The sequence below is a fragment of the Equus asinus genome, chromosome 4 (assembly GCF_041296235.1).
Source record: "Equus asinus isolate D_3611 breed Donkey chromosome 4, EquAss-T2T_v2, whole genome shotgun sequence".
Lineage (NCBI taxonomy): Eukaryota > Metazoa > Chordata > Mammalia > Perissodactyla > Equidae > Equus > Equus asinus.
Window position 1 is genome coordinate 21,151,013 of NC_091793.1, and position 15,525 is coordinate 21,166,537.

The following is a 15,525-nucleotide window of genomic DNA, read 5'->3' on the forward strand; positions in this document are numbered from 1 at the left end:
TTAGGTTCTGCCTCTGTGCATAGTATTTTGTAGCCTGCTTTTTTAAAAAGTGAGATCAACTTATATACATTACATAATGGCCACCCTTTTTAGGGGTACAATTCAATAAGTTTTCATAAAAGGTAAATCACCACCACAATAAAGATATATAGAATATTTCCATCGTGTCTCTTTGTAGACATTTTCCTTCCCCATTCCCAACTCCTGGCAACCACTGATCTTATGTCTGCCCTATAGTTTTGCCTTGTCCTGATTTTCATATAAATACAATAATTCAGTACGTAGCCTGTTGTGTTTGTCTTCTTTCACTTAGCATAATGTTTTTGAGGTTTGTACATGTTGTTACCTGTAGCAGTAGTTTATGTTTTATTTTTTATTGCTGAGTAGTATTCCGTTGTATGGATGTACCACAATTTTTTATTTTGTTCACAAATTGAAGGACATTTGAGTTGTTTCTAGTTTTGGGCAATTAAAATAAAGCTACTACGAATATTCACATACAGCTCCTTATGTGAACGTGTTTTCATTTCCCTTCATTTAAATACTCAGGAATGGGATTACTGGGTTGTATAGTAAGTGTCTAAGTTTATCATTATAAGAAGCTTCCAAAATGTTTCCCAGAGTAGCATTATCATTTTGGATTCTCTCCACTTATGTCTGAGAGTTCTAGTTGCTCCTCATCCTTGCCAGCAAGTTATTTGTTGATGGTATTTGTATTCTGACACTAGCCAAATAATTATCACTGCATGGTCTTACTGGAAAAAGATCTTGCTTGAATTAAGGATTTCTGATATGTTTTTTCTTTTTCATTTTCTTTCCTTTCCATTTTATAAATATTTATTCAGTATCTTACACTGTCAGGGAGATAGATGAGCATGAGTGACTCTACTCTCAAAGCCCCCTGGTTGGCCCTGTGGGTAGAGGCTGTGGCAGATGACGGTGACACAGTTGATCCTTATACTTTATCTGTTTTCCTACTGGAATAAATTGCTCAGCATAAAGGTTTTTGTTTCCATGTCTATACACTGCATGTCTTGCTCAGCTTTCAAATGCTGAAGAACCTTGTGGGGAGAAGAATATGGTGGCACATCTGGCTCCAGCTCTGCTGCCAGCCTTATTATCCACCACCACCCCCATGAAGGGAAAATGCCAGTTGACTGTCATGGTGGCAGCTGTTTCCCTAATTAGCTGACTAGGTTGTTCAATTCAGTCTGTTGGTGTAGCTGCTCTGATTGCCTACCCAGTGATTTGAATGATGGAACTATGACATTTAAGGAATAATTAATCAAATGGTGAGGTAAGTTGAGGTCAACAAGATAAGGGTATGAATCGCGAATTTTTGGTGGGCTGCCACTATTGTTGCAATACATTGTCTCTAACACTAGCCAGCATCTTAAGAGACTTTCTTTCCAAATGAAAAAGTCAAATATATACTGAGCAATATCTTCTTTTAGAGATTTTGTCAGCAAAATATTTGCAAATTGCTTATAAGTGTCTATTCACTCCATTTGCCAATTAACCATTATGTTTATGGTGCCCTTCTCAATGCTGTGATATGGCTTGTTTCAAAGTAAATTCTTCCTCAGTTTTTCCCTTGGTGCCTCCCCCTCCTCCCGATTTGGTATCTTTCATCTATAAACATTTTAAAAACAAATGTCAAGTGAAATAAAGTAGTGCAGTGTTATAGCTCCTTGTTCCTCTTTGGTTCAGACTTTACACAAGAAGGGAGGGAGGCAGAAGAGAGAAGAGGGAACCTGGTCATGTGATACTGCTTGTCTGGCAGAAGCCTTTTGGTTCTGAGCAGAGAAACCAACTGTTTACTATTTTGGGTGAATGAGGTTGGTTGGTTGCTACGAGCATTTTCTCTAAGGGAACCCTCTTCTCTTCCAGCTCTAGGCATTGAAATCATCCCAGTCCTGCTTTTTGGCGTTTGGTTAGAGGAGGGAGGTGTCTGTGTCGAGGCCCAGTGCTGACAGGAAGAAATGTTTTCCAGGAGACTTAGTGATTCTGACCTTCTGCTGTCACTGCTTTTAGTGCCCCACTCCCTAAGTAAACTTGGGATCTAGCTGTTCTTGCAACCCTTAGCGCTGCAGAAATGAAGTACCCTCTTTAACTTAAAGAGCAATGCTCATCAGATCTTCAGCAAATAATAAATGGCCTCTTTAAGGAGTGAGGGAAGGAAGACAGGTTTATTGCAGCACTGGCCTTTGGAGGCCCATATCTCCCCCAGCATGCTGGAGGAGACCAAGATTCATCAACCCACCTGCAGGATTCTGCCTCTCTCATGGATTGTCCTGAAGCCGGGAAAGGACAGCTACTCAGCAATGTGCCTGGCCCCTTATCACAGTTTGCGGGAAGGTTGGCATATTATCCCTTTGGGATTTGCATGGTTTTGTTTCCTCCTCAACTTACTGCTGTCTTTTATCCCGTCTCTATTTCTCTGTAGCCATCCCAGCTTTGACTGTGCATGGTTTATTCTCCCAGGGTTTTTATTAAAGCTTGTTGAGCACTCAGCAGATAAACAACTGAGTGTAGCACTGTAGAGTGTGTTTCATGACTGGATGGGACAGTGTTTAGGATGTTTCACTTTCTTATTCCTTTCCTTCCACCCATGCAGAGCTTGTATATAAAACTTAGATTATGGCAGAAGGAAGAAAAAACTTTTCTTGAGTTAAGTGGGCTTATTATTCCCCTTTATGTGAGTCAAATGCAGTGTTTTGTCAATAAAACATACTCTGGTCGTAGGTACTATACAAGGAAATAGGAAGCTATTGATGATGACTTCGGTTTATTCTGTTAAACACTGAAAGGGGATGCATAACCTCTAAGATCTCATAACATTAAGATATCATGTTAAGATAACTCTCGGAAGGCTGTTTGCTTGTATTGCCTGTTAGTTTTGTTAGGTGAACAATTCAACTGGCCTTACCAATCTTTTTAGTAATTGTAGAATTACGTTAGACTTACATCCAGGTGTATGAAAGATACCAGGAAACTGTTTATTAGGTTAACACCCATAAAGGAGTTTTCCTTTGTGAACATTCCTCTTTTATATTCTGAAGCTGCTGGAGAAACATATTCTTTGGGAATAGAATGGACACATTTGAGTGTTGCAGAAAAGTTCAGTTTTAAATTTGAGGAAAATTCTTTCTGAAGAGTTTTGGGTTATGAAAAAAAAGAGGGATAGAGACTTTATCTAACTTCTATCAAATATAAATGGAAAAGAACATTTTCCCTCTCCTAGCTTGGAAACCCTCTATTATCCATTATCAGAATTTGTATACAATCTCTAATATTGATTACGTAAATGCTACTTGTCTAAAAACTTAGACATTTCTTTTGAATCTTTGAGATCTCTTTGGGACTTTACTAATATTTGATGGTATGATTCGAGCTTATGGAATCAGCAATGAATGAATCCACTGAAGAGAAGATGAGTGATTATCAGTGGCCAGTTTGCAAAGAGAATAATTTTAAAAACTAGTGGAGAGGCAGTTGGTTTTCTTTGAATATCTAGAAGTGTTCTGGGCTAATGTCAAAGAAACACCATGGCAACATTAGAGGGAAGGTAGAGAGGCAGTATGGCTCAGGACTCAAAGCTTTGGGCTGCTACTGTTGACTTTTTGTAATCTGGAGGATTGTAGTGTTTCAGATTCCCAATCTGATCATTAAGAATATCTTTGTTTTAGGTGCAGGAGCCTGTAGGAAATAAAAATGCAGACTCGTTGTCATAAGTAAGATCAGAATGGTAATTTTAGGTAACTACTCTAAGTAGGTGACTGTATGTGTTTCTTGTTTTATGCTGTGCTTAGAACCTTTTACTTAGATTCTGTATGTCTACTGGATCTTGAGAAGACTCACATTATGTTTTATACAAATATATATACATTTTTTAAGGTAATTGTCATTTCGTAAACTGCACAAAAGAAATAGATTGTGTATTACATAGTGAAAGTATAAAGGATATCTGATGTTACTCTTTTTGGGCTGAAGCCGGTATTTGAGGGATAAAGATAGTTCTTCCTTCAAATACTCAAAGAAAACCCACTGGGAATGACTCTTTTTAGTTTTGTGTTTTATTATTATAGATAAATCCCTAATAATAATCTTTTTCTTCTTAGTTTTTTTAGTTCTTTCTTTTCTTTTTCCTAATAAAAAAAGAAAAATATTCTAAAAGCTGGCACACATGTTTAGAAATAATTATTTAGGATTATAGGAGACCATATTTCTCATTGTTTTGGTTGACAGTTGGAAATGCCTAGAAGGGTAGGGACCAAACTTTTTTGTTTACCTCTTACAACATTGGGACCTCTGGTTTTCTTATTAATAGACTTCGGCAAGGATCAGATCTGCATTTTTTAGGAGTGAGCCTTGAAAGATTGATGGTTTGTGGTTTAATACATCTTCTGGTACAGCACTGCCCAGTACTATATCTGTACTGTCCAATATGGTGGCCGCCAGCCACATGTGGCTCTTGAGACTTGAAATGTGGCTGGAGTGACTGAAAAACTGAATTTTTAAGTTTACTTAATTTTATTTCGATTCAGATATGTGGCAAGTGGCTACCATATTGGATAGCACACTTCTATACTCTTCACGGTCTGACCTTATCCAGCCTTTCCAGCTACCTTCTACTCTGCCCTTTCATAAACTTGGTGCTCCAGTTAAATTGGAGTGTGTTAGTTATGTTCTTAGCCTTGTAGTATTTCCTAACTCCAGGTCTTGGCTCATGCTGTTCATCTCTAGCTTATAAAGTCCTTCAAAGATGGCTTATGTGCTGCTGCTCCCACGAAGCTTACCTAATCCTTTTTGTACTCTAGTAATTTATTATCTGCAAACTCTTAAAGCAATTACAACACTGTCTTAGATTACAGTGATTTGTTTTACATTTATCTTCTCCATTATATTTGTAAATTTCTTGAGGGGCTTATATAGTTTTTATGATTGTGTGTATGTGATAGGCTTAGTGTTTTCTCTTTTTTCCCCTCCAAAGTGCATAGCAAAGTGTATTTATACATGGTAAGTGGTTAATATGCTTTAGCTGACTCAGTCTCCTGAGGTTACTGTGCTTCCTGGCACTAGAGGGCAGTATCGTGCCCATAAGCAAAGTGTGGTGTTTATCCCATTTTGAGCACTCTGTCCTATTCAGTTTTATTCAGTCTCTTATTAAAAGTCTAGCCTTCAGAAGGAACACACATCTTTTAATTGTCAATGATATTAATAGCCTTTTCCCATAATTGTCTTGAATTAGATTCAGAATATGATGTTGGAAAATTGATGTAGGAAATGGGTGAGATTCTTACTGGGACGAAACTTGGTACATCTGAGAAGCACTGGCTGAGGCATTAGGTGTCAGATTAATTCCTTGAGGGCAGAAGCCTTTTTGTGGTAGGCAGTTAGTGCTCTAGCACTGAGCTGATAATCAAGAACCTGACGTTCTTGGTTTGATCTTGCCAGTGGTGAGCTTGGCTAAGTTGCTCTAAGCTTGGCAAACCAGTTTTGTTGTGTAATGGGTATAATGTCTGCTGTCCTAAGTCATAGGGTCAAATAAGATCTTACGTGTGAAAGTTGCTTTGTAAAATGTTTCATAAATGTATAGGGTTATTTTCCTTCTCACTTCTTACGTTATACCTAGTACCAAGGATGTACATAGTAAGTGATTGATTGTAAATATTTATGACATTAATTTTTTACATTTTAGTTAAAGAATGTACTCTGTTTAAAGGTTGATAGATACAATTAATATCAATGATATTAATAGCCTTTTCACATAATTGTCTTGAATTAGATTCAGAATATGATGTTGGAAAATTGATGTAGGAAATGGATGAGATTCTTACTGGGAAGAAATGTTCTTGGTTTGATCTTGCCAGTGGTGAGCTCGGCTAAGTTGATACAATTACTCCCGCCTAGGCTGCACACAGAGAAGTGATCATAGTTACAGTAATTTGGTTAACATATATCCTGTACTTTGATGTTATGCAGCCTTAAAAATGGACTGTATGTGAGATAGATATGTCTCCTTTCTAGTGGATTTATACATTTTTGTATATCCTCTACTCTTCTTAATACTAACTTAAAATAGTCAGAATGAGCCAATTATTGTGAGGTTTTTGGACTCATTATAGAAAGTCATGTTCAAATACAGTTACTTAGCCAAAACTGGTGTAGTTTGGAAATATGCATGAGCATATTTTCGTGCCAGGTTTGTGGGTTAGAAAAGAAGCAAGCCATTCTAGAAGAGGGTAGTGTAGTGGCTGCTTTTTGCTCAGAACAACCATCAGCCTGGAGCCTTCTCTAGTAAATCATTGGATGCATCAAATGTTCAGCTGAAGTTCGTGCAATCTCACAGTTACCAAACACTCTTGCCAAAGAGAGTTACAGTCATAATATCTGCAATCGAATCATTTCCTCTTCAAGCTTGCAGGTGGGGAACTGTGTGAAACTGCAGTCCAGTAAGATTAATTAGAAGGAAAATGTCTCAGTGGCAGAGGCTTTGATGTTAAATGACAGCCTAGCAAGTGTGGGGATGGAGAGGGTACCCCAGGATTCTGGGACTAATCAGACTTTAAAGCATAGATCAGGATGTGCAAGCCCACTCCCGTGGGGTGATCTGAGTAAAGCTTCTCTAGGGCATTCAGATATGTGCTGAACACACTCAAGCAGTGGGCCAGGCAGATGGCACATTCCTGTGCTGACCGTCGGAGGCCTGCCAGGTTACCAAGCTAGTATTGGAGGCGTGGCTGTGCTCTGGCGTGAACAGCCCCAAGAGCCTGCATTTCATCCAGCATTTGGTCCTCCCCAGTTGAGGGGATGCCTTGGGATTGGGTTGGTCTCTGAGTCCATTTAGGGGTTGGCATATATTCTCATATCCCTCACCCCTACCCCATCTTGGAGTTAATTTTTACTGTCAGCACAGCCCCAGAACTAACTCACACCCTCTAAGTGATTCCTCCAGTGTGGGGATGACCCAGGGTTAGCCTTTGAAATGCTGCAGCTCCCCTCCCTGCCCACCCGCAGCCTGTCTTCATTGACCCACATTTCTAGATTTGACTAAACCTTCCATCTGAGAACATATGGGGGCTAGGCAAGTTAGGCTGCGGTCACCTGTCCCTTCATTTGCTTCAGTGCATCCCTTCGGCTGTGTAAAGGGAATTTGGGTATGTTACCCTCCTTAGACTTCACCTTACCCCGCCTCCCCCTTTCCTCTTGCCCTTTTGATTTTTTTAATCTGATACTGAGCCTCTCCTCCCCACACTCACACCAATGGAGTCTCCTAAGCTATTTCTGTCCGTTTAATGATCCCCAGCTGTTGCTGTAGTTCTGGCTGTTTCATGCCCCAGAGAGGCAGAAGAGCCGGAGAAAGAGGGGTCTTGCTGTTGTGTCACACAGTGTGTCAAACAAGTCTAATGCATTTTTCTGCAACAACTAGGATGAGATTTCTTAGGGAGGGATGTTAATTCTGGGGTGATTTGAAAATGCAGAAGAAGGGGAACTACAAGCTAGTATCTGGGACATTTTAAAAATAAGCCTTCTGCTGATAGGTGTGGCACCCTCTGCATTACTCACGATTATGCTGGGAAAATGTGGTATGTGGTAAACGGGTAATTGGTCACTTTGCATTCTACTTCATTTTAGCTTTGGAGCCGGAATGTCCCCTCCACCCATGGTGTGTGTTGAAGAAGGATTCTGTGATAGGAAAATACATGGAAGTCATTCCTGAAGTGGCCAGAAAAGGCATTGATTTCAGTTCTGCTTAACTTAATGCAGGTTTGTTTCGTAAAATTTTGTGCAAAACCTGCATAATGAAATGTTCCACTTGCAAATTCAACCACGCAAACTTCAGGAAATACAAAGTTGTAGTTCTTCTAACAACACGAACTCCCTTTCAGTTCCATATGCATTTACTTTTGAGATGTCTTTACTATGCCTGGGTGATGGGGAGTGGGAAGAGCCAACAGGAGTTAAACGGGCGTCCGTGTTACGCTAGACTGGCTTTTCTGTTATGGATTCCGTCTTGAGAATTTTAACATTCCAACAATCTTAGCTGATAGACTTGTATCTTGCACACCTCAATTGCTGCATGAAGTTTAATTTTATGGATTTCATTCTTCTACAGAGAAGAAAAATTTTGCTGTAGCCTTTACCAAAATTTATTTTAAAATATTCCTTTAGGTTTTTTTTGAAATAGATGAAATTTTATATCACCTAAGATTTAAGGCTGAGAAATTGTTGTTTTTTTCTTTAAATATTCGTAGAGAACTTTACAAATAAATATTTGACAAACTTTCAGATTGTGTGTGTGTTTAACCCATTTGGCCAAATTTCTAATTTCTGTTCACCTCTCTGTTCCCTAATCATTCCCTTGGAAAAAAAATTTTTTCACTTAAACATATTTTTTAATCAGAATTTACCTGTTTATTTTTTTCTCAAAATGTCCATTAGGTGAAATGTCATTAATTGCTACAAACACTGAAAGTTAATTTCAAAAATATCAAGAAGCTAAATAGGAAAAGCCTATCAGGAGAGTCTGAAATACTTTAATAGGGAAAAACCAACTTTCCAAGTATTTACAGAATTTGCATGAGGATCTGGGCCTCCCTCACTATTTCAGTCGTGATTATTCTACTGTGCTATATGTTTTTCAAGTCCATATTATAAAGATATAGAAAGAATAAGTACTGTAATATAGTTTTTTTTTTCTTTCTGCTTTTGCTCCCCAAATCCCCCCAGTATATAGTTGTATATTTTAGTTGTGGGTCCTTCTAGTTGTGGTACGTGGGATTCTGCCTCAACGTGGCCTGATGAGTGGTGCCATGTCTGTGCCCAGGATCTGAACCAGAGACACCCTGGGCCACCCCAGCGGAGTTCGCGAACTTAACCACTGGGCCACAGGGCCGGCCCCTGTAATATAGTTTTAAGGGAAAAAAATTTTTGTCACCCTTGGCTTGCTGTGAAATAACTACCGTGTTCCAAGTTTTGAATCTGCTCACCTGTCACCTGCCCTCAACAAAGTTGGGTGCAGTATGTCAGCACCAGTAATACGAGCAGGAGTAGCTAATGAGATTCGAGGCTGCCTACATTTTCTGGGTGAACGTGCAGAACTAATGCGGCAGGGAGAATGCTGCTCCTGGTGCCTTTAACTTTGGAAGGGGTTGTTCAGATGGCCCTGCCAGTCTAAAGGAAGCACATTCCTAATTTATCTCCACCCCATTCAGACGTCTGGTGTTGGTGCACATTATGCTGGGATCTTATGTGATGGAGTTGTTTGAGCATTGCCTCATGGATCCTCAGGAAAGAGACTGATGACATTGAGGTAGCTGGCAGTTTGAGATCTGTCTGCTGCAATTAGAGAAGCAGATTACTTCAAGGGGGGAGATGAGCAACTACCCAAAATGAAATGGTGAGCCTCGGAGTTTTGAGGATGTGGGAAAGAGTTTGATTTATTCACTTACTTATTTTTGTATAATTATTAATATTTTTGCTATGACTTTGGCATTGAATGTGATGTAGTAGAAAAAGCACAGACTTTGGTATCAGGCCAACCTGTATTTGAACTCTGGCTCTGCCTCTTACTTGCTGTGCAGATCGTTGCTTAACCTCTTTGAACCTCTGTTTCTTCGTCTATAAAATAGAGGTAATACATCCCTCAAATAGCTGTTGAGATTAAATGAGTCACTGCTGTGACTCCAGCCCAGTGACTGCGTTGTTAGTTCAACATAGTAGATTCCACATTTCTTGTATCTTAGTTTCTTTCTCAAGACAAGCCTTTTCTCACCTCAGTGCCTTTGCACCTGCTTTTTTCTGCTGCCTGGAACACTCTTTCTCCAGATCTTTTCATGATTTATCATATTATTTAGGCTTCTGTGAAAGAGTGATCTGTCTCCTCAGAAGGGCCTTCCCTGTGTACTCTAAAATTACCACCCCCAGTCACTCTCTGTTCTCTTATTCCACTGCATTTTTCTTTACGTAATGTACTGCTGGAAATTATATGTAACTTATTCATTATGTTTCCTCCACTGGAAAATATGCTTTGTGAGGGCAGGGACCTCATCTGTCCATTTTACTGCTATATCACCTAGCACAGTGCCTAGCATGTAATAGGTGTACAATAAATTTTAGTTCAATAAATGAACGAATGCCCAGAATCTCCCTAGTACCAGGAAGAACCCCTGATAGAATGCAGGACGGAAGATGTACCAGGAAGTGGGTGCTCTCTACCTTTTTGGTGTGGATGTTTCTGCGTTGAGAGCCAAGTTGGGACATAGGCCTGTGAAGTTGTCTTGTATCCTTCCAGCCTGCCTCCTGTCTCTGGGAGGAGCCCTTTTGAATGACCTTTACATGTGAGCGCCATTATCCTGTTAAGAGTCTCTATTCCTTTTGGAATTTGAATATAAGGAGCCTTTTCAGATTCTAGAATTCTGACATGTTACATACTGTTCACTGAAATCACCTGGATTTTCCCCTAGTTAGTAAGTATATAGATCATTTTTTTCCAGCCACATGATACAGATAGCACTATTAATATAGTGTCTTTTTTTTTTTTTTTTTTTTTTTGAGAAAGATTAGCCCTGAGCTAACGTCTGCCACCAATCCTCCTCTTTTTGCTAAGGAAGGCTGGCTCTGAGCTAACATCCGTGCCCATCTTCCTCTAGTTTATACGTGAAACGCCTACCACAACATGGCTTGCCAAGCGGTGCCATGTCTGCACCCTGGATCCGAACCGGTGAACCCCGGGCCGCCCAAGAGGAACATGCACACTTAACTGCTGCACCACCGGGCTGGCCCTATGGTTTCCTTCTTAAACACAGGGAACTGGTGTGTTTTATGAAGGAAGAAAAATACAACATAGAATGTGGTTAAAGGCTCAGGCTGTAGATTGAGATGGAGCTGGATTCCACTTTCTCTTCTACCCTTTACTTACTCTCTGACCTTAAGCATGTTGCTTCATGTCTCTAATGCTCAATTTCCTCATCTACAAAATAGTATAATAATAGCATTTTCACATAGCTTTGTTTTGAGAATTAAATGACATGATGTGTGCATAAGTATTATAACACAATACAGAGACCTTTTATTCTGCCTATTTTAGTGGCTCAAGTTAGATATTTATAAGCTCATTTGTAAATTACTAGGTTACATGTTTAAGTAGCCCAGGTTTACCAACCCAGGAAAATACCTCATCTCTTTACCTGTATCTCCGATGATATTCAGATGAAGAGAAGACATTTATCATTTTTTGGTATTGTTTCTGATTTATAAAGCAGATTATTTGAAAGATAATTTAACTCATGTTTCCATAGTATATACAGAGATGGAAGAAAAATTTATGGAGTTGTGAAAGGGTTGAATGATTGAGCATATTGATAAAATTTAAAATTTGAATCTCATTTAGATGGTTTCTAGCATGTGTAATTTTAAGCAGAATTAGGGATTCCTCTCTTCAACATTACATTATGGTTCATTGTATTTGTTTATGCTACAAATCATTTTATAATTTGCGTTTATTAGAAGGCTCATGATTACTTGTTCTACATAATTAATTAGTCATTTATAGGAATTAATCAGTAATTTCTTTCTGTCCAAGAGATGGCAGCATTTTAGTTTAAAAAACCTGACCCTTGATATGTTTAGTAATTGATTTGTGAATCTTTCTGAAGGGAAAGTCAAATGCTTGGGTTTTTTTAAATAAACTTTTTATTTTGGAATAATTTTAGACTTATGAAAAAGTCACACATAATATAGAGAGAGTTTCCATATACTTTTGACCCAGTTGCCCCTAATGTTAGCATCTTACATAATTGTACCTTTGTCATAACTGAGAGATTAACACTGGTACACCGCTAAATGAACTCCGAGCTTTATTGGGGTTTTTGCACTGATGTTCTTTTTCTCTTCCAGGATCCGACCCAGGATACCACACTGCATTTAGCCATATGATTTTTAGATGGTGGATCAGTAGGATCCCAGAGAGAATTTGTTTTTCTCACCTCTACTTCCTCTTTCTTGTCTTAATTCTGTATCTGAATTTCTGCAGGTCTTTCTTTCTCTGGCAACAGAAGAATGGTCCTTTCTGGGTCCTTTAACCACTATTTCCGTATTGACAGCTTAGAATTTCAGGAGCGCGCTTTGAACACTCACTGTATATTTAACTTTATTAATGAATGGGTACCGATTCTTCTGCCGTTCTCTAAGTCTTCCTCTTTATACATACCAGGTTGTCTAGAGTCTGGGAACGAGCGTGCTTCTTCACTGACTACGTCTTCCAGAATTGCCTTTCAAAAGGAAACGGTTCTTCTCCTTTCCCTTCCCTTCCCCTCTTCCCTTCTCCCCTCCCCTTCTCCCCTTCCCTTCCCCTCTTCCCTTCCCCTCTTCCCTTCTCCCCTCCCCTCTTCCCTTCTCCCCTTCCCTCCCCTTCCCCTCTTCCCACCACCTTCCTCCCTTCTCTTCCTCCCAGCACTTTCCTCCCTTCCCTTCCCCCAGAACAACCATCCTCCCTTCCCCCTGCCTCAGAACAACTTGGGATATGATTTTAAATAAGGGTGTTTTGATATAAAGCCCTTTACTTTGCAAAATAAAGCATCTCACTGGAGGTGTGGTACTAGATTACTAGCAGTTCTTACTCCTCTCCTAGAGAAAAGCTATCTGATGTAAAGGCCTCTAGTGAAACATTTATATTCTGTGTTATAGTTTTACAAAGCGTTTTTCACGTACATTGTGTTTTACTGAGCCTCGGGGCAGGGATTATTTTTCCAAGTTGTATTGTAGTGAGAAGATCAAGGCTGAAAGAAGTTAAGTGATGATTAGGTAGCAACAGAGCCAGGACTGGAACCCATGTCATCTAATTCTTTCTCTGATGTTCTTTGCTCTCCCCTTAAAGGTCAGTTCTGTAATGTTATTGCATTCACTTGGAACTTATAAAATAGGCATACAACCAACCCAATATACAATGCTTGCCCCTTTCCCCAGAAAGCGCAGTTAGATTGACAGTAAACCATTTCTGGTTAAGGGTAGGGCTAATTATAGAATACCTTGGGCTTTTAAAATGCTGTTGTTTATATTAAAAGCACAAGCCAGAAATACATTTCTGGTGCAGTGTACACTGTGCCATTCAGGCTGGTTTTCCAAGTTGAAGGAAGAAAATTAATCATGAAAAGGCCAGAGAAACTTAGAGTTTAGAAAGCTTGAGGAAATTATGTATAAGAAACAGGAGAAGAAAAAAATTCCAGGGATGCCATAGGACAGGGTAGGGATTGAGAAGCAGAGACAGGAGACGCGATGGAAAGGAGTGAGGGGACTCGCCTCTCTTTTACGTCTTTCTAGTCACTATCGGGAAGGACTTGCGGGAGATTACAATAAATAGGGGCCCACAGGAGTATTATTCTTTGGGAATGATACAAGGAAATAACTTGAAAGCTTAGTACAAACTGATCATAAAGATAAAATATTTTTAAGGCGCAGTTTATATGTTCAGTAGTCCCACCCCACATAGAAATGATCTTGTTTCTCTTTCTCTGTGATTTCCAGTGTTGAGTAGCATCATGTTTGCACTCCCATAGAACTTAAAAAATACATAGTTATTTGAATTTTTATTCTTCTTAAGAAAGCAACATTTCTTTTTATTATTTATGCATACGTGTGTATCACACATAAGACTAAATGACTTTGAATTTGGCAGGGACCGTTAGTAGTAGGGCATGTGTACTAGCTATGCATTTTCCTATGACTTTTTAAGTAATAATTGATATTACAGACATCAGTGTCTTTCTTATAGCATTGTAACTACTTATTTTGAGTCTCTTTTTCCCGTTGGACTTTAAGAATTTCATGAAGATGAGAGCCACGTCTTATTCACATATGTATCTCTAGCACCCAGCCCTGGCTTTGAGAATACAGAAGATGTTTCAGTGCGTGAACTGGATCATGGGAGCAGTCAGACTGCTTAGTTGGGTTGTGGTGTCTGAGTATGTTCTCCATAAAAACACTCTGCACTCCTATAAGTACTTATTTGATGTTTGTTCCCCCCATGAAAGCGTAAACTCCGCTGAAGGCAGCGACTTTGTATGGTCACTGCTCTATCCCCAGCAGCAAGCAAAGTGTCTGGCATCTGTAGTAGACTCTCATATTTCTTGAATGAATGCCTAAGAAAGTTTTGACAAGGAACTAAGGAAGAACTGAATAAGGCATGAATGTGAGGTGAATAGATGTGCTGACCAGCTAGTACGTGAACCCTGGAGCAGCTAAACAAATAAGCAAAGTGAATAAATGAAACCGTGTGCTTTACCTTACTTATTTTAATATAGTTCACCCTGAGGTCTCTGTTTTTCAAGGAGTTTTAGTATCTTAAACAGTTGACTGTATAGTAGTAAAGAGGAAATGTGAACAGTTATTACAGAACATTAGAGGAGGAGAAACAGTGGGTTCCATGGTCTGATCTCTCATATCCTTTATTCTTTTCCTGTAAAATGTTAATCACAACTTGTACTTATTTATATGTGGTTTGATGTCTGTTTCCCTTCTGCACAGAAAGCTTTATGTGAGCAGAGACCATAGTGTATCTAGCACCTAGCACAGGGCCTGGCGCATATTAGTTGTCTAGTAATATTTGTTAGATGAATGAGTGAGAGAATGCATGGAGGAGAACTCTCTCCCACCCTGACTCCGAATCCCTATTTTGATGATGATCCTGTAAAGTAATCCAGGCAGCAGGATGTGAAAAATACCCTCTTCTGGTGATGTCCTTCACCTTCTCTTTAGAAAAATTAATTTTTCTGTTGAGATATAATTAACATGTAACACCCTTCACCTACTTTTAATCATACATTCTAAGAATGAAAATAGTAAGTGTTCAGAGAAGAGCCTTTGGTTCTAGGTGTTAGGCAATATAGTTTACAATTTGGGTGTCACTAAATGATTTTTTTGGCATATGGGATAAACTGAGGTATGAAATAGACCAGTAAAATAGGTATGATTCACTACTGCAAAGAGGAATATTCTAATTCTTAGCATGCTAAGCTTCACATAAGGCTAAAACCCACTCTGTTCCTTCTCTCATTTTCCCAGTGAAACTTATTGTCCAGTTTGAAGCTAGAGGTAGTGGTGTTTATTACTGAACTGAATTGTATTTGCTTATTTATTCTGGGACTGGTACCTGAAGCTTAATGAGGGGAGAAAATATACCAATTATTGGGAGATCAGGTTTTGGGAATTTATAGAAGGAACAGAATTTAGAGTAAGAATGTACCATCTAAAATTACTTTTAACAAATAATATTTATTAAATACATATGCTAGGCGATATATAAAAGAGAACTTAGTATATGAAGCTTCAGGTCACATGCATTAAATTTGGATAGAAAACTTGCAGAAGTGAGTCTGAAGATACGAGATTTTCTTTCTTTATTGGGTTGTTCTTTAGCCATTTTTCCCCCTTACAAACCTTTGGTGGTAAACAATAAATAGTTTTTGTGGAAGAAGTGTGTTAGAAAATGAAAGTTCTCTACTGTTACAAACTTTTTAACAAATT

At 39.0% G+C, this 15,525-nt stretch overlaps 1 protein-coding gene across 9 annotated transcripts in view; it reads left to right on the forward strand.

Moving 5' to 3' along the window:
• The window catches only part of MRTFA (myocardin related transcription factor A), a 193,120-nt gene that overhangs the window by 131,488 nt on the left and 46,107 nt on the right, over window positions 1-15,525 (forward strand). For 2 of the 9 annotated variants that reach the window (XM_070506824.1, XM_070506825.1), the window contains exon 1: window positions 2,037-2,358. The exons of the other annotated variants lie outside the window; for them this stretch is intronic. In XM_070506824.1, the coding sequence (XP_070362925.1) occupies window positions 2,154-2,358 (205 nt within the window). In that variant the 5' untranslated portion in view covers window positions 2,037-2,153. Of the gene's footprint in view, window positions 1-2,036; window positions 2,359-15,525 lie in introns of those variants that run through there. 9 annotated transcript variants of the gene reach the window in all.